At 34.5% G+C, this 19,601-nt stretch overlaps 1 protein-coding gene across 1 annotated transcript in view; it reads right to left on the bottom strand.

The window, feature by feature from the left end:
- LOC145245721 (uncharacterized) overlaps nt 1-12,472 on the bottom strand; it is a 34,011-nt gene extending 21,539 nt beyond the window's left edge. The window contains exons 1-4 of the mRNA XM_080107262.1: nt 12,179-12,472; nt 8,355-8,405; nt 4,252-4,293; nt 1,222-1,248 (exon numbers count right to left, since the gene is read on the bottom strand). Of these exons, the coding sequence (XP_079963388.1) occupies nt 1,222-1,248; nt 4,252-4,293; nt 8,355-8,405; nt 12,179-12,236 (178 nt within the window). The 5' untranslated portion in view covers nt 12,237-12,472. The remainder of the gene's footprint in view (nt 1-1,221; nt 1,249-4,251; nt 4,294-8,354; nt 8,406-12,178) is intronic.
- Between the last annotated feature and the right edge of the window lie 7,129 nt (nt 12,473-19,601).

Raw genomic sequence — 19,601 nt, 5'->3', positions numbered from 1 at the left:
CCGATTCTGATACAATTACTGATTCCGATTCTTTATAAATCTCTAAATATTTAACTATAAAGTTATTTTTCCCGATTACCACTAAAACACATGTTAAATGTGCAAATATTTTCTGAAAAGTAAAGAATACACTTGTACGGAGGATGATCTATCGATTTTAGTTTTATTGGCAATTTAAAATCAAGAAATATCTATTATTGTATCATTACTATTAGCAGTGGAATGTTTTATTTTACTTTAAAATTTTACTTTGAATAACATCATATAAAAAGACAATTAAATAAATCGTTCTAGCATCGGAAAATAGGAACATATTTATTTCTGATACCGATTCCAATACCCCCAATGATCCGATTTTCCAGATTCCTAATTCCGATTTCAACAGTAAGATATATATGTATATATATATATATATATATATATATATATATATATATATATATATATATATATATATATTGTGTGTGTGTGTGTGTGTGTGTGTGTGTGTGCGTGCGCGCTCGTGTGTGTGTGTGTAAAAGGAGTACGTAAAGTCCAACGAGAGAAAAATGTATATTTAAAGGAGTGGATCCACCAACACTTGTTGTTCCTTATATACTTAGTTTATTACTCGATATTTTCATTTTTTTTTAAATTTCAGTTATTTCAATTATTGATATGTTTTGTTTGTTTGTTTTTACATAGGAGTCACCACTTATCAAGGCCCCGAGGCCACTCGAAGATAATGTCCATAAGGCGTTTCGGGCGATTTTGTGCGTCCTCATCAATTTTTTTGTGGAAAAACATATGTTTCAGGAAACCATTCCGAAAACGAATGTTCTTCGCACGAAATGGAATATGTTTTATTTCACTTCCAACCAGATTCTTTGTTATTGCATCCCTACGGATTTATGTTTACATTAGCCAATAGCAAGGCTTCTCTTCTCGTGTGGCTGACTTTTCCTTCCTCTTCTTTTTGCTGGTTTTGTACAGATGTGACTCAGCTTCTTTTTTTTTTTTTTTTGTTAATGCGTCAAATTAATAGATCTTATTTTACCTTATTTTAACACATGCGTGCTTGGAGCATTTTTTCTATTTCTATTATTATGTGTTGATTTAGTTTTTTAAATTTATGTAGTGTATATTTCCTATGTAGTGTTATCTTAAAGTAACACGTTTATTTACCCCAACGGGATTCTATTTTTTAGGCGATTACATGTAAAAATATCATGAAATACTTACATTTCCCATTGAACTTGCAACAGCTTTCTGAAACGAGAAAATATGAAAGAAAAAAAAATGACAAAAAGACAAAAAGAGGATAAAACATTAAAACAAAAATAAAACAGAAACTGTAATAACTCTGACCAAGTTTTAAAAATGTTTGCTAAATCTGTCGTGAATTTGTCCGACGACAGGTGAACATCCTAGACCATCAATCTGCATAGTTTTCTTTTCTTTAATTAACAGATGTTTACCTGCTCGAAATTCTAGTACCATTCAACAGGATGTTAAGAGCATAGCATATAAATTAGGCAAATTTGCTAGTTTTTCACAATCGAACTATTTTAAAAAATTTTTTAATGACACGAATAACTTTATATCTCTACTACTATATAAAAGTCTGTGCGTGCGTGTTCCTTTCTCATAGGTTCGAAAACGGCTAAGCTTATCTTTTGCAAATTTCACACAAAACTAATTTATATGTCTGGCAGTGTTCTTAGATATGTTTTGTACAGAAATTCATCCGATAAGAATCGAAAAAATCCGATCTTAAAAACAGCTTTTCTCTATAATAGATAAAAAAATAATTTTTACAGGGGGGATATTTTACGCTACACCAGCCAATCCTTTCTTCTTAAAAAAGAAAAAAAAAATTTATTATAATATGGAGATATATCATAGTAGTAGAGCATTCAACTATAAATCAAATAATCTCCCGTTTAAGCCCGGATGTACCTATCCATTTTATTTTATTTTTTTCTAATTAAAGAGTTCAATTTACGATACAATAAAAGATACCATTTAAAATCGCCGCAAATCATTTCTTCGTTTAATATTTTAAAACTAAATATCAATCGGAAGTGACTTTTCCAGGACATTCATCGTCAAGCCCAAATATCAGCTGACGTGATATCGTAAACAAACACAGACGGAATTTGATGAACGACATTCTCATTATTATATTTTTATTTTTTATTTACCTTCTTGCGAATTAGTCTAACGGGCAAATTATTTCTCGTAAACATATATATATATATATATATATATATATATATATATATATATATATATATATATACTACCAGTTCAACCCGGCTTTGCTTGGGCCCTATGTACTGTTCATAACTTGCCCTACGTGTGAATACACTTTATGTAACATTTCAAATGTTTAGACGAAAATTTCATAGAGACCACAGAGGTCAATTTTTTTTTTAACTTTGGCCATAATTTTGACACTTTAAAATTTATTATTTTAGTCTCAAATCAGAATACAAAGTTTTACCCATGTCTAAGATACCTACATTTAAAATTTCAAGTCTTTAGACTCAAAATTGGCGTAGGAGTTTGGTAGAGTCTGCAAAGGTCAACTCTTTCAACTTTGACCTTGTGGCAGCCAAATTTTCGCCCCAAAACTGTTTAAAAAGCTTGCTGCATGTCTGAATACTCGTTATGCATAAATTTCAAATGTTTAGACAGAAAATTGGCTTAGTAGTTTGCTAGACACAGCAAAGGTAAAATCTTTTGAACTTTGCCCCCTCCGCAGCTCAGATTTTCGACCCAAACCGATTAAAAAACTTGCCCTATCTTTGAATACGCTCTATGTAAAATTTCAAATGTTTAGACCAGAAATTGGCTGAATAATTTCGTAGAGACCGCAGAGGTCAATTTTTTTTAAAACCTTGTACCCCGATTTTGACCCCTTAACATTTATTTTTTGGGCTTAAATCAAATTAAAAAGTTTGATCCATGTCCAAGTAACCTACATTTAAAATTTCAAGTGTTTAAACCCAAAATTGGTGGCGGAGTTTGGTAGAGTTTTCAAACGTAAAATCGTTGAACTTTGACACCTTGACAGCCAAATTTCTGGCCGAAAACTGGTTAAAAAGATTTTCCCAAATCTCAATACTCCTTATGTCAAATCTCGAGTCTGTAGACCGAAAATTGACAGAGTTATTTGGTAGGGAAATGCACACACACACACACACACACACACATACATACATACACACACACATTTTCACTTATATATATATATATATATATATATATATATATATATATATATATATATATACATACATACCGTACGTTGGGGTAATTGCGCCAACTAACTAAAAGTGCTCTTTTGGCAACCACGCATATAAAAAGCACTTTTTTTTTAGTTGGCGCAGTTAACCCCGAATTTAGCGCAATTGCCTCAAAGTATGATATATATATATATATATATATATATATATATATATATATATATATATATATATATATATATATATCATTAGTTATCTTATGAATCCAGATGATGTATCTGATTCACACTTATAAGATTTTATTCATTTATTATGAAGTACGCCCTACACTTCTTCCTTTGATTTTTAGGACACCACTAAACAATTCATCAGAGGCAAAAGTATGTTCCTCAAAACTGTTAAAAGTTGTTTTTCTTATATGGAATGAAAAAAGATTTGGAAAAGAAGAAATATAAATATAACGAACGTAGAGATATTTAAGGTTTGCAAAAATCAATTGCTTATTGCAGTGTTTATAGGTACCCACTCATCCATAATAATAATAATAATAATAATAATAATAATAATAATAATAATAATAATAATAATAATAATAATAATAATGTCAGTATAATCTTGGAGAGGCTTATTGCCACCCAAATTCCAGTGAAGACCAATGATCGCTGCCTTTGTGACCATTCCTAGTGAGTAAATAATAATGGAATTGCAAACATTCAATTATAATTATTATTTGGGGATGATAACTAACAATATGCATGTTTTGAGAGTGAGTATTAACTTTTATTGAACTTAATGTCTGTTACAATTTGAAGTATTATTTATAGAATATATGCCTCAATTGTATTTATTTACTTATAATCGTAAGAATATATGTATGTATGTGTGTGTGTGTGTGTGTTGCAAAAGGCCCGTTTTCACTAACAGATAACCATGTTCGACCCCAATGTAACAATTAGTCCTCTTCGTGCATCGTGATGAAATATAAGTGTAAATAACGTTTGGATATCGTAAAATCACTTACCATAATTAGACTTTAATGTTGTGCAATTGTCTTTGCAGGTCTCTACAAAAGAAATAATATATATTGTCATAAGAGAAGAAACCGTAACCTTATATATATATATATATATATATATATATATATATATATATATATATATATATATATATATATACTCATGATAAAAAAAAAGGTCAAGAGTGAAAGAAAGAAGAAATCGGTTTTTCAATATTTTTCCATGAATTGTTGTTAATTTTTACTGGAAATTTCTATTTTGCAAATCATTATTATAATATAATATAATAATAAGTGGAAAAATTAATCCTAAAAATAGTAATACAGCATCTTGGCGAGGATATAAAAAAAACCGAATTGCAAGGTTAAGGCAGTCTTCAATAACTTACAAGCAAATTTTTTATATTTTAAGAAAAGAAAATGTGAAAATATCTCTTTCTGCAGTGAAGCGAATTGGTTAAAGGTTAGAAGTCGAACGCTTGGTAAAAGGGAAATCTGGATCTGGTCGCTCTAGAGCATCCACTTTGAATGACAACCACAGGCTTAAATTAACTGTTTTTTTTGGGGGTATTTTTACGCAGTGATCACCACTTATCAAGGCCAGGAAGCCACTCAGGGATAAGGGTTATTGCAAGTACATTACGTTAGTGTGGAGATTTGATGAAGTGTTTACTTAAGGGGGCGGTTCATTAGGAATTTGTTAACATTGGACTTGAAGACATCCAAGTTGTAGTCCGGTGGGAAGCAGGCAGACGGAACAGAGTTCCACAGGTGTGCAATTCTAAGAAAGAAGCTTTGTTCATGGAATCCGCGTTTTGATTTAGGCACAGATATAGAGTGGGGGAAATTTTTCACAGTGGATTCAGCTAGACGAGTGTTTTTCGTGAAAGATTGGCGAGGGGGGGACCAGAGATTGGAGTTCACACGAGCACCTGCCATGGAAATAACGATAAAACAAGGATAGGCTCGCAACGTCTCTTCTGTGGGAGAGAGGTTGCAGGATAGAGAAAAGGGCATCCCCCACTAAGCCACGAAGTCTATTTTGTACTCTGTCAAGGTAGGATAGGCTGTTTTTAGCAGCTCCTGCCCAGATATGGCAACAGTATTCCATCCTTGGACGTACTTGGCTTTTATATATTGAAGTATCGAAAGAAAACTTATGTTGACCATAGCAACTAATTCAAAACAGGGGCTGAAAATTCTCTTTCTAGATATACAATATCTAGACGAATGAAAAAAAAAAGGGATTTTCCTCTAAAAGGTGTGCAAAGAAGCCATTTTTATCTAAGAAGGGCATCAATGATAGAAAGAGATTGTTCTCATGTTATGGCAAGAAAGATACAGAGTGGTTCAGGAATGTTTTCTTGTCAGATGAATCAAGATTTTGTCTTGTTAGTGATGCTCGGGGCCCGTGGCGCAGTTGATAGAGACGTTGAATCTATACGGTTCCAGATGAGAATTGTCTGAAGATAGCGGTTTCAATCCTACCCAAAGCCGGGCAGAGGCTTACTTGGCCAAGTGGTGAGACGACAACAACTACGGAAGGCAGTAATTGCAGTGAATGCGGTCAGGAGATTCAGAGTTCCTATCCGTCGCGGTTACCACCTGACGAATGGCCAGAGGAATAGTTGGCCGAAACGTCGTGAAACAGCTAAGAAAAGATGAGGATAACAGTTCGCAATAAATAAAATTAATAAATGATACTCATCTCAATGAATTCCAATTAAAAAAAAAAATACATCCATATCGGTTTATGAAAATACAGCGCGAACTAACTCTCATAACTTAAAGAATAAATAACTCTCATAGCTTAAATAAATAAGCTTATCTCCGGTTTTAAACACAACTGTTGTCAGTTATTAATAATTAAAAATAGATTAAATATAAATTAAATTAAAAATAAATTAAAAATATCAACTTTAACTATTTCTAAATAGAATAACATGTATGAACAACAATAACGAATATGTAATAAATTTTCTTTAATGTAATAAGTAAATGAGGTTACTCATTGAAAGTAGATTTCCTTAAAATAAATAATATATATAGAAATTATGCTGTCATAAAAATGTATATAAATCCGTCTTCAGTATAAAAATTAGTTTGTAAAATGGTGTACTTTTTGTACATATTAATTAAATATTATATCAATTTTTGAATATTGTCCGTCCTGACTAATCAGAAGAATAAGAACTCATTAACTTCAATAATATATATATATATATATATATATATATATATATATATATATATATAGAGAGAGAGAGAGAGAGAGAGAGAGAGAGAGAGAGAGAGAGAGAGAGAGTATAATAATTCTCCAAGTTCCAAATATTAAGTTTTCTCAGTTGGTTATTTATTACTTTTCAAAAGGTATCCATTAGAATAGCTTCGCATTGCGATTAACAAGATTGCAAAATTATGGTATTGCTGCATATTTAGTCACGTACTCATCAGATGTTTATCTAAAAAAAACTTAGAAAAACACCATCTTGGGCAACTTACATCATAGTTTATGTAACCGACACGCTCTGCCGTTCCTTCTCAGTTACAAGGATAATCTTTGTAACTTACGTTGGAATTTTATTTTTTTATCAATATAGTCGCCTTCAGCAGTGTAAAGGAAGATGGGAGGTTAGCAGTCTTGGTTAGCCTGAGGCTTTCATGTTATCCCTTCCCTTCTCTCTTGGTCCCGTTTCGTCCAGCAGTCGTGTAAACTGAATGGCCTTTTTGTGGGCGATTGTGTGTGGGTGTGTGTGTGTGTGTGTGCGTCTCTCTCTCTCGCTCTCTCTCTCTCTCTCTCTCTCTCTCTCTTCCTTTCGCTCGCAGAATAGTTGCCGTGTGTTGATCTTTGAGAAATGGAAGAAGCTTGTTAGTAATTGGCTGATCTGGTAACAGTCCCAGAAATCCATTTTTTTTTATATCGCGCTCTTCAAATCAGTTCCAGTTAAGATTTCTTGAGAGCAAGACTAATTTTCGAGACTCCGTCGAATTGGAGACCATACAACGTAAACTTATTGGACCACTTTATTAAGGGTAGAGAGCCCTTATTGAAGCGGTTTGAAATTCCTGTTCTGAAATACACCATTTATTGAAAAGAAAAAGTGTGGACAAAGCCTGTTAACATTTTTATTTCTCCCTTTTCCAAACTGTTGACAGAGAGACTCGTCAACATTAATTTTATTTCTTCGTTCCCCTTTCGAGGAAAGGTTACGGATGAAGAAGAAGCCTGACGACCTTTCCAGAGAAAAGGAATTTTAATTCGGGCGGAAGAAGAAAACGCAGGAGCAAAGAAGAAGAAGAAGAAGAAGAAGAAGAAGAAGAAGAAGAAGAAGAAGAAGAAGAAGAAGAACAACAACAACAACAACAACAACAACAACAACAACACCTACTACTACTACTACTACTACTACTACTACTACTAAGGAAGACTTTTCTACCGAGATTCCCTTCTCTTCAAAGGAGACAAAAAAATTAATATCAGCATTTATCCTGTGTAGGGAATACACGGCGTTCTGGACTCTGTCTGGGAATACAGACGTAAAATTATTTTATTTGTACCCCTAAAGCTTAATGTAGTCACTAAAACGGCTTTTTGGTTTCGATTAATCTCCTTTAAATTTAAGGGTATTTGAGTCTTTACAAAGGAAACATATTTTACCCCCCTTTTTTTCTATTTAAAATCAAAGGGGCATATTTGTTGGGGTTCCCATTCGAGGAAAAAACCCTTTTTGTAAAGGAAGATGGAACTTGAAACAAAGATTTAAAAGAACTATGTTCTGGGTTTTTGTTGTTGTTTTTTTTTTTTTTTTTTTTTTTGTATGTTTCTTTCTTTTCAGCCTTTCAAGTAAGAGTTGTTGTTTTCTTGTATTTTTAGGAGAAATTAGGATATTTCCCCCCCCCACAAAAAAAGTGTTAGGTCGGAGGTTACATCGACCGAAAGCGTTGTGCAAATAACAGTCAAAATGAGTATAGTAATCTGAAGAATCCAAATAATACGATTTTTTTTTAATTATTTATTAACGATAATATTTTAATTGATTATTATTAACCTATGTTTCGTAAAATAAACATCAGCTGTGCATTATTACGTTTGTTTTATATTTACTTACCTGGACGGATAATTGCGGCATATGAAGGCAGCGGAGGATAGATTGCTGACACTGTAAAGAAAGAAGAAGAAGAAACCGTATTCAGTTCAGACAGAAAACGATGCGCATTAAAAAAACAGTTTGACTTAAGACAAGAAAGATATTGCGCCGTAGCTGACGGAACAAGAACATGCTACCACCATGGATTAAATAAAGTATTCCGTTCGAAATTCTGTTCAGATTCCCGAGTTCAACAGAAAGATTCTTAAGTTCGGCAGAAATCTCCTCCGATTTTAACAAGATGCACCAGAAGAAGGTCGGAGGTTACACCGACCGAAACGTGAAAATAACACTCAAGATGAAGACGAAAAATCCAACGAACACACACACACACACAAAAAAAAAGATATTCTTCCATTAAATTATTGCAGTTGTAGTGAATTGTTATTCTACACAGACGAATCCACTATTTCTGAACACAGAGATAACTTCATCAAAATTATTTTCAAGGCGTCAATTCTAAGGCAAACACCACTTCGCCTATATAAAACAAATATTGTAGTGTTCCCGTCTCCAGTCCGTGTGAATACTATGTGGGCTATTTTTTGTCTTTGCGCGTATGGATACCATAAACAGGCCAGAACTTCCGAGAAAGTTGTAATCTCATCTATAGATATCGTTTCGCGGGAAAAACAAATCAGCGACTTTCTTTCTTTGCTCTCAGCTCCATCGTAAGATGTAAAAAGGTTTTAACATGGATTTCACGCACCCCGGAATTAATGCATGTAGACAGAATTTCAGCCTTACCAAGTAACCATGAACAATTTTCTTCCGAATGCTTTTCTTTTATCTTGACACAGGATTTATTTTGAACTGTCTTCATTAAATATGTACTAAATATTTCTGGACATTCCATAAAAAAAAAAAAAATAAATAAATATGGACTTTAATTACACATTGTTGAGCACTATATGTGGTTCAAATTTATTGCTATTTGTTGGTGTTGTTCTTGAGTGTTACATTTTATTTCTATTTTTTAATTATAAAGGAGTCTATGATATTTTAATAAATATTTAAATGTCGTCGATAATGTGCCATTTTATACAGTAAAATAAAATAAACGTGTTCTTAGAGTAATATTTTGACGATGAATAAAATGTTAATTTTCTTTAAAATATGTTTTGTATTCTACATTGAAATGTATTTAAAAATGGGGAAAAAAAATAATTTATTTCCATAATTTTACGATTTGAATTAAATCATTTGAGGGTTCAATATTTCGTCTTTATCATTCTAAAGACTTCATCAGAAATTATGTTTCTTTTATTCTTTATCACCCTCTTCCACCCCCCAAAAAGCGTATTGCAATGTGGTTGTAAAGGACTACTATTTGAGATAATGTCTAACAGGGCGTTGTGGGGAGTTGAATAGTGAAATATCTGTTCACATTATATTTAAATTTATGCACGTCCACACAATCAGGGAAACAGGAAACAGGGAAGGAATTTCAAACTTTTGAGTCGGAGGAAAGATACTATTTGAGTATCAAATTTTAAATCTGTAGGTAAAAATTCGTTGAGTATATAGGTTGAGAAGTGTCCTCACACACATATTCTCATATGTGTGTGTGTGTGTGTGTGTGTGTGTGTGTGTGTGTGTGTGTGTGTGTGTGTGTGTGTGTGTGTGTGTGTGTAATGAGAATAAAGAAAAAACATTCCAACGAGATGTAGGGATGAAAAAGCAACAAACCAAGTTATATGTTCATTCGTCTTTATTTCAAGATTTCCACAGAATGATTGAATTGGAGAAATTAAAATACTAATACAATATTTGAAAATATACTTGATCACGGCAACATTGCAAAACATAATATTTTATGAGAATAAAATAATAAGAGTCTCCTACTCTCATCCCTTCCCCAGAAGCCTCCAACGTTTGCATTGTATATTTCAAATAATTTGGCATGTTTTTGGACACTTGTATTTGAACGAATAGTTCTTTTTGAACAAACAAAAACTAAGCTGGATTCACAAATCTTTTCTCTGCTCGAGTAATGGTAAACAGTTTACAAGTTGGCAGATGTGAGCTGCATTTAGAGATAAAATGAAAAGGAATGCAAGATATATATTATTATAAAAGAATCTGAGTCAATCAACGTTTGTTGCTTGCTTCGTGCTCTTGCTTTCTCTCTCTCTCTCTCTCTCTATCTCTCTCTCTCTATCTCTCTAAATTAAAATGTTTAAAATTCAACGCTATTTCACACGATTAATGGTAGCCGAATGGATACGGCCTCCGCTAATCGAGCCAGAGATGTCTCGTGTCGCGGGGTTCGAATCGTTCGACTGGTAGTAATTGTGACACCCTGCACTGAAGAATCCCGAAAGGATGAAACACTAGTGTCTGTAGGTATTTAATTATTATAGTAAAAAAATAATTATGACAGCCCCTTTAAGAAATACGTTTCTTATCGTTGAGCACTTTCTGTTGAATAAAAGTCGGTCAATTTAGCTCTTATGCGTAGATCGTCGTATAACGATTTGATCACTGTCTGTCTGACGTAATGAACATTTAAATTAAAATGTTTAAAATTCAACGCTATTTCACACGATTAATGGTAGCCGAATGGATACGGCCTCCGCTAATCGAGCCAGAGATGTCTCGTGTCGCGGGGTTCGAATCGTTCGACTGGTAGTAATTGTGACACCCTGCACTGAAGAATCCCGAAAGGATGAAACACTAGTGTCTGTAGGTATTTAATTATTATCGTAAAAAAATAATTAGATATATATATATATATATATATATATGTATATATTTGGGGTACAAAATTCATATATGACGGAGACGAGAGTTCTTTTAGACCCGAGACGTTTTTCGACATCCTCATCGAGGGCAAACGATGGCATTATGACTTTTTAAAAAATTGGGAGAAGGAATTAAAAATAAGGTGAAAATGAGAACGGCATATTTACAATTACCGTAAAAAATATGTACAGGGAGGAAGGAAAAGGAGAAGAGAAAAAAATGAATAAAATGTGGAATATTATTTAAAAGAAAAAAAAAAACTCGTAAAATAACCAGAGTTAGGAATGATATCCCGCATAAAAGTATAAGGGGGGGGTCATAACTATAGTATTTCTCTACGAATCACCCAAGAGGTCCAGGGTATTAACGAACCTCTTCTGTCTGCAGAGAGAGGGCTTGAGTTTCGCAATGGAGACAGATTCAAGATTTTTCAGATGACTACTCGATTGGCCTCGAAAATTGAAAAGAAGTTGTCCTCGCATATCAACCCGCATTCTTGATTAACCAATAAATGTTGTCCAATTGAGGAATCTAAATTATTGTGGGTAAGGTTGAGGAGAATTTCTATTTTCATTACGAAAACCTGAAGGTATGTGTTGTCCAATACTTGTTTGAAAGTAAACGCTGGTTCGTCAGACGTAGACAGCACCATACTGACATTGGAATTCATATATAATATTACTAAGTTTAGTGCGAGGCAAACCATCCTTTTTGAAAGAAGAAAATGTAGGTTTCGTATTGTAAATAACCCGAGGTAGAACAGACGGAAAACAATTGTTGATAGTCTGTTTAAGTTGATTAATGAAAGGAACACATTTTTCTCCAATCCATGGCAACAAGATATACAGGACACTTTGAAGGGCCAAAGGTTATATATTTATTAAATTGGTTGATTTAATACATTTATCAATTAAGAATTCTGGTTGGCTATTATTGACCAGGATTTCCTTAATTTTAGTAATTTCAGTATCAGTATAATTTTAGTAGTATCAGTAGACAGGGGGGAAGAAATATATATATGAAACATTTGCGTCACTTACCTTTCTCGGCGAAGCCTGCAATCACCACGCACAGCGATAAAGTCAGAAGGATATTCATGTCGAAGAAAATTGGGAGCGCAGAAGCCACCAAATACGACAGTTGAACGAGAAGAATGGTCACTGTGAGATATGAATGCGAGAACAATCGTTTTATAGTTGATAGATGACAGAAATAGCCATCGAGTTTACAGGTCACGACTGGCAAGTTGAGAAATGGGAATAAGTGAGAACTTTATTCTTTTTGATGCAAAACTAGAAATGGTAATTCATTGTTTTATTCCGTGAGAGCGTATCAAAAGAACAAAAAAACGGAAAACGAACGAATGACAGGAAAAAAAAAAAAAGAATGGCACAAGTAGACAATCGTTCATGTATTTTTTTTTTTTTTTTTACTTAATGTTATTCAAGCATTAAAATGAAGGAATTCATTAACAGGATACCAATCATAAAAGCCAACGTAGCTGTGACTCTTTTCATTTCTCCCCCATTTATTTGTTTGTTTATTGGAAGCGTCCTTGAGTTTCGATGAGCGTTGTTGTTGTTGTTATTGTTGTTTGTTGTTGTTGTTGAGGTGGTTGTTGTTGTTGTTGTTGTTGTTGTCAGTGTGTTTGTCTGTCACGTTATATATATATATATATATATATATATATATATATATGATGAGCTGTGAAACAGCGAAACAGTACTGTATGTGGATGACTATATATATATATATATATATATATATATATATATATATATATATATATATATATATATATATATATATATAATTAATATATTCCGCGTTTCATCCACGCTAGGATTCATCAAGTTTTCTGACTACCTAGCTCCACCTACGTATTGAGCACTGTTGAAGTAAATACTTAAAGTTTATGCATAAATTTATACTTTCGTATATTAATTTATGTGATTAAATTAAGTAATCATATATATATATATATATATATATATATATATATATATATATATATATATATATATATATATATCGATAGATAGATAGATAGATAGATAGATAGTGTAGTACATAGGGTGTCCAAAAAAGTCACTGAAGGGTTGAACGTCTTTGTCAATTTACCATTAATGATTAATTTTTCTCTATTTCAGATATTTTACAGATAATATTTTTAAAATTAATTATAGATAAGTATAATTCCAACAGGATGGGGCAACGACACATACGGCGAGAAATACCACTGTGCTTCTCCGGCAATCCTTTGGCGACAACATTATTTTTCGCTATGGCAATGTCAAATGGCCCAATAAAAAGATATCCATTGAGCTTGGGCTTTTTTCTAAATTTACAAAATTTGTATCAAAAAAGATCTTGTTCATTAGAAATAACTTTATTCATGACATATTTTTTTTAATCTGTTGCAGTTGGTATATACAAACCGAGTACGTTTCGAGTAAATTATTAACCTATATATATATATATATATATATATATATATATATATATATATATATATATGCTAATAAATCAAATATGCCGCTATAAAATAACGTATTTTCTATTCTATTTTTTAATTCAATTGTGTTTTTTAGGAACGGTTCCTTTACAATAAGTAAGAGATTTTTTTTCTATTTTATGATTTTGCAAACTTTTAATCAGGATCCTTATGTCTTGATTTTAACTTTTGTGGGAAGTTTTTGAAAATTTGCAAAACTATATATTTTTGGGAAGGTTATTGTTGAAGGAATCAGAGATCAATGTTTGTATTTGCCCATATGTATATATGCTGGCCGTATTGGAATTTATGAAATGGCAGCCGTAAAATATACGTTGTGTAATAACTCGGCCTCTAAATACCTGTCTACTGACATTGTTTTACAGAGATTCCGATACATGTATAGTAAATATTATCTTTAATTTTACATCAGAAAATAAGTTAAATATTTGCACATTTATGACTATTGCTAACTAATCTGGCTGACATTACTATAGTGCATGTGTCATTCATGACTTTTTTTCTTAAAGTTCTGATATTCATCTGATATTTTTGTGGACCACACAACATACTAAGTGCGATCCCTCAAGAAAATTGTTTTACATAGCATCTGATACATGTGTAGTAAGTATTATCTTCATTTTTATCTAAAAAAAATATGTTATATACTTCAACAACATACTTGCATATTAATAACTACTGCTAATTAAGCTAACATTACTGTAATGCCCTCTGTGTTTGTAGGTGAAGCGTGAGTGATGAGTAATAAGGTAGAGAGGATGCATGTTAAACCAAGGAGTCCAGGAAGCAGTACATTCTCTGCCAGTCTGGTGGTAAAAAGAAATGAGTCCTGGTGCAACATCCTCAATTACAGTCCTATGGGCTCGTACTGCAGATAATTCTAGAGAGGGCCAGTTTGAATGAATGGGAATATGTTCAAGTCCAACGGCGACTACAGAACTGCACACCAGAAACAATGCGTGAAGAGAAGAAAGTCTGGCATCACTCCTGTCATTCAAGCGCATCTAACAAGGTCGAAATACAACGTGTAAGAGATCGCAATGCACATGCTTAAGCTACAGGATACTACACTGCCAAAAAGCCTGGACAGAAAAGAGGAAGCATAGAAAAGGTTGTTCCAGGCCTGTCTACATCTAGTTCTGCATTGCCATTCACACGATCTAATACAAGTCCACTGGATAAGGAAGAGTGCTTCTTTTGTCAACAGGATGATGGCCAACAACTGTACCAGGTCAGGACTGAGAATGCAGATAAAAATCGCAAAGATGCTGTGGAAAAGTCCTATAATCATACACTGAAGTCTAGGCTGAACACCTGCATATCACCAGGTGATGCACATGCGGTTGATGTCCTATACCACAAAGCTTGCTGGACCAAAAATGTGTTCAATGCTTTTTGAGATACTAACACTAGCAAATCTGCCGAGGAAACCTTTCTAAAAAGGTCGAGTCTGCTTGTGTTTATAAATCTTATTAATGCGGGAACAAAAAGCAAAGTATATCTTGGGATAGATGACATTGAAATCACTTATGTCAATATGCTTGGTTCAGAAGTTTTTGAAAGCCATGTTCCTGCATTCAGATGCATGTAGAGAGGATATGGTTTATATTACAATGACAACTGGTAAGGAGGAGGAGAACAGCGTGAAGATAATCTACAAAGTAGCATAGGTGATACGAAACAACATTGCAACCTTCACAGAGCCCAATGACGATGTTTCAGCTGAATTATACACCTTAATCTATTGGATAATGGTTGGACCTGCTGAAAAACTGGAAATTATAAAGAGAACCAAAGTTGTTGACTGAGCAACATTGACATTGAACCAAAATATCATGTATGGGTTAAAATCCATTAAACAGGTAAAATACAAGCCAAGCAGTGAATCATTATCATTCCAGCCACCCCGTGCACGAGAGAACCCTCAAGTTCTGGGACTGGCACTGACTCCCCACCATGACACATGCAACAAGAAGCTGATGGATCTTCTCAATGTTCATGGCTATGCTGTTTCACATTGGCGTGCCCTTCTCATGGAAACTGCTCTGGCAAATGCTGTCGTAGAAAACACCAGAGCATATCAAGGCCTCTATGTACCAAACCTGTTGCAGAACCTATGATCATAGGTGATGCAAAGAGTCTATCAGTCATACTCTACTATGTAGACATGCTTCACTATGACAAGCCAAAACCACAGCCTATCAAGAGGTCAAAATAGTCTGCCATCAGCCAGGGGATCTCAGGATCCTATCAGCTGACACAACTTGAATGGGTTATTGCATCTGCTTTATCCAGAATGAAATCCCGATGAACTTTCAGCGAGATTCCAAGCTGGGCAGGATACAACTCATTGCTTGGAGCCTTGCTACTATTCTTAGAGATGGCACATGAGTAGTCAACTCTACTGACTGTGATCATACAAGCAAATCAGCCGAGGAAGTTGGCAGTTGAGGAAGATCGCCCCACAGTCATTACCTTTGACATGGCTCTATATATGAGAAGGTGGTGCAGCTCTTAGATGCCAGATCTGACTTGAAACAAATGGTTGTTCGCAGATTGGGTGAGCTGCATGCCATCATGTCTGCCTTCAGAGCGCTTGGTGACTCCATGGAGAACTAAGGAATAGATGATGCCTGGGTGGAAGTGTAGGGAAAATTTTGGTGTGACTGCAGTCATGGAGGCGGACTGCTAAGGATGGCCTGTGCGAACTTGAAACCCGACCAACGGGACACAGAAAGGCTACAAATCAGCAGGTTCGATCGCGTCTTGATTTGCATGAATGAGACAATATGAGGCCGGCAGTGAAGAGGTCGAAAACGAGTCGAGTCGCGTTGAGTTCTCGAGAACCGGACTGAATGTGTTAGAGCGGAAAATGTTACCATGAATCCAGTCCAGGTTTTTTTTTTTATCAGAAGCTATTTCGACTTTAAATATGGGGCCGATGCGACCGAGATGAAATGGGAAATTTTAAATGATTTGCGTCGAACCTGGAAAATTGAAAGAGAGAATTGAATGAGTCATGTCAAACTGCGAAGGTTGAAGATATGATGAAGTGAGTCGGACTTTTTTGTCTTTTTGTTTGTTTGTTTGTTTGTTTGTTATTCCCAGTGGGATACGTTGGATTTCCTTAACTATCGTCGTCAAATGAACGTGTTAAAATGCGATTCGGACGACTTGTGTGCATTAAAGTCGTCGTTTCTCAACGAGGAATATAAAATGAAATCCTGTTGTGTTGAAAAGAATAAAAGTGTCGTTTACAGTCACGAGGTTATTGTGTTACTATTGCGAGCGTTGGTGATGATTGAAGTTGAATTCGATACAGGAAGTAGATGTGTATGGTCCTGCCAGGCTAACCCTGAAATGCACACGCTACAAGCGAGTTCTCTATGCCCATTCCGGTTATTTTTTTTTGCTTCAGTTTTTTGTTTGTTTTTTTTTTCGAAGAATTTAAGGTTATGTTTAATACCTACGGTGTTTCTAGTTATAATAAATAAGAATTCTGCATTAATTAAAATATAATATTTATGCGTATTTTGCGACCGGGCAAAATATTTTTTATGAATATATTTTGTTTACAATGAATATTTCACTATAATCCGTAAAGTGGATACCATAACAATTATAACTATCGAAAATGTTGGTTAATAAAAAGAGTGATCGCCCGTCAGCCTGACTGTCAAGTGTGCCTAACTTATGCCTCTCGACTTTAGGCAGCTCTAAATATATCTAAGGCTTTTGACAGGGTATGGCATGAAGGTCTCCTCAGGAAAATTAGATCATACGGTATCACTGGTAGAATACTTAACATAATTAAATCCTTCTTAGATAAGAGAAAAATCCAGGTTGTCCTCAACGGTCGTACATCTAAACAATATGATATAAATGCGGGAGTGCCTCAGGGGTCTATCCTAATATTCCTAATATTTCTTTGAGATGGGTATACATGTTAATGACACCACACTCTATAACAGGCATGACAGGAAAACAAATGAACATATATCTAAAGAAATGGCAAAAACATTAGAGGATGACCTCCAATCTGTAGTGGAATGGGGACAAAAATGGATGGTCACATTCAATGCTGCCAAGACTAAACTTGTTTCCTTGAATAATTACAAGAAACCTTCTCTGCCACCAATAACAATGGCCGGTGACTCTTTATCTTAGAGTACATCTTTCAAACTGCTTGGCTTAACGTTCACAGGAAACATGAGTTGGAACAATTACATTGAAAGCATTGCCAGGGCCGCTGCGAAGAAGGTAGGCTCTCTCTACCATGCTAGAAAACTACTAACACCCGAAAGTATCCACCATTCGCTCATGTATAGAGTATTGCTGTCACATTTGGGCTGGTGCATCTGCTACTAGTCTCTCGCTCCTAGACAAAGTTCAAAAGAGAGTCGCCAATCTGATAGGCTCTGAACTGGCATCTAAGCTTCAGCCTCTGTCCCATTGATGAAATGTTGCATCCCTCTGCCTGTTCTACAAGTATTTTAATGGTGAATGCTCTGGCGAACTGCAGACACTTGTGCTCCCACAACGTAGACACCCTCGACGAACCCGATAGGCAGTTAAATCCCACCCCTACACAGTAGAGATCCCTAGATGTAAAAGATCTTTCTATTCCAGTAGTTTCTTCCCCAGAACCGCTAGACTTTGGAATACCATTCCAGGTCCCTGCCTCCCCAACTGTACTGACATGCAGAAGTTCAAGTGTAATGTGAACTGACATCTTGCTGCCCAAATCCCAACATAGTACCCCAGTAATTGTTGCCCCTGATAGTAGCCCCCTACACCAAAGTGGCAATGTGCCTTGTTTGGGGTGAAAATGTAATAAAAATTTTTTTTAAAAAGAATAAGATTATGAATTAAAATATTTCTGGACAAGTTCACCCATCAGGCTCCGAGCACGTACAACAACTGCTATTACCAAATGGTCACCCATTTTAGTATAGGCCAGCCTCAACGTCGCTTAATTTCGGTGATCTAACGGGAATTGGGGTGTCAATGTGATTATTCCACATAAAGCATTTATATTGATAAACTATTAAAAGTGTTGGAAATTTATCTTGTTTCCAGATAAATTCGACGCGAAAGTAACTAGCATGAAAAAAAAATAAAAGCATGAAATAAAAAGGTGGGGGGGTAAAGAATAAAATATAATGGTCTTGTTTTAAAACAAAGAAGAGATTTTATTCACAATAAAATTAGTTGCAAATTTTTCCCTTTGCGAGCATTAAATTCAAAGAATGCCAAGGTAACATAGAATGAAAAAAATAACACTGGTTCTTATAATGAAGATGTCGTATCCATGAACGAATACAATAATAGTATTCAAAATAGTAGTTCGTAATCACACTCTCATATGTAATAAATTTTAGGAGCGTACTCAAAAATTGAAGGCCAGTCAGGCACGTGCCCTTTTCTTTTTTTTTCTCGTTTAAAGTCCTTTTTGAATTTTCTCTCCTTTTATTTATGTGCAAACCGTAGCCACGCAAAATAAAAGTTTTTTAAAAAGTTCCACTCCTTCCAAATACGTGCAGACTGTAGCCACATAGATAGTTTTCAGAAGCATGCCTTGTCGTATATCCGGGGGATTCTTGCTGGGTTTTCTTCTTTGAAGGAGGCTCCAAAATTCCTTGTCTGTGCCGGGCAATGAAACATGTCCAATATCCACGCCACTGGAACCAAAAAGAGGCCGAAATTCGCGCTGGGCTCATGACGTCATCAAGGAGCTAGCATTTCCCTTTTCTTCAAATTAAAGGGAGTTTCATACAAAGCCAAAATATACAAAACCAAGAATCATAAAGGATACGAAATACAAAAAATCAAATACAAGAACCAGAATATAAATAATAAATACAAACAGGGGGGATGCACTATTATTGGTACAAAAAAAAAATTCCAACAAAATTTTATGAACTAAAAATTAAACAAATTATTATCAA

Source organism: Euprymna scolopes, chromosome 23 (genome assembly GCF_053919585.1).
Source record: "Euprymna scolopes isolate OS-2025 chromosome 23, ASM5391958v1, whole genome shotgun sequence".
Classification (NCBI taxonomy): domain Eukaryota; kingdom Metazoa; phylum Mollusca; class Cephalopoda; order Sepiida; family Sepiolidae; genus Euprymna; species Euprymna scolopes.
The sequence above is the reverse complement of the archived record's forward strand: the minus strand, read 5'-3'. Positions and strand labels throughout refer to the sequence as shown.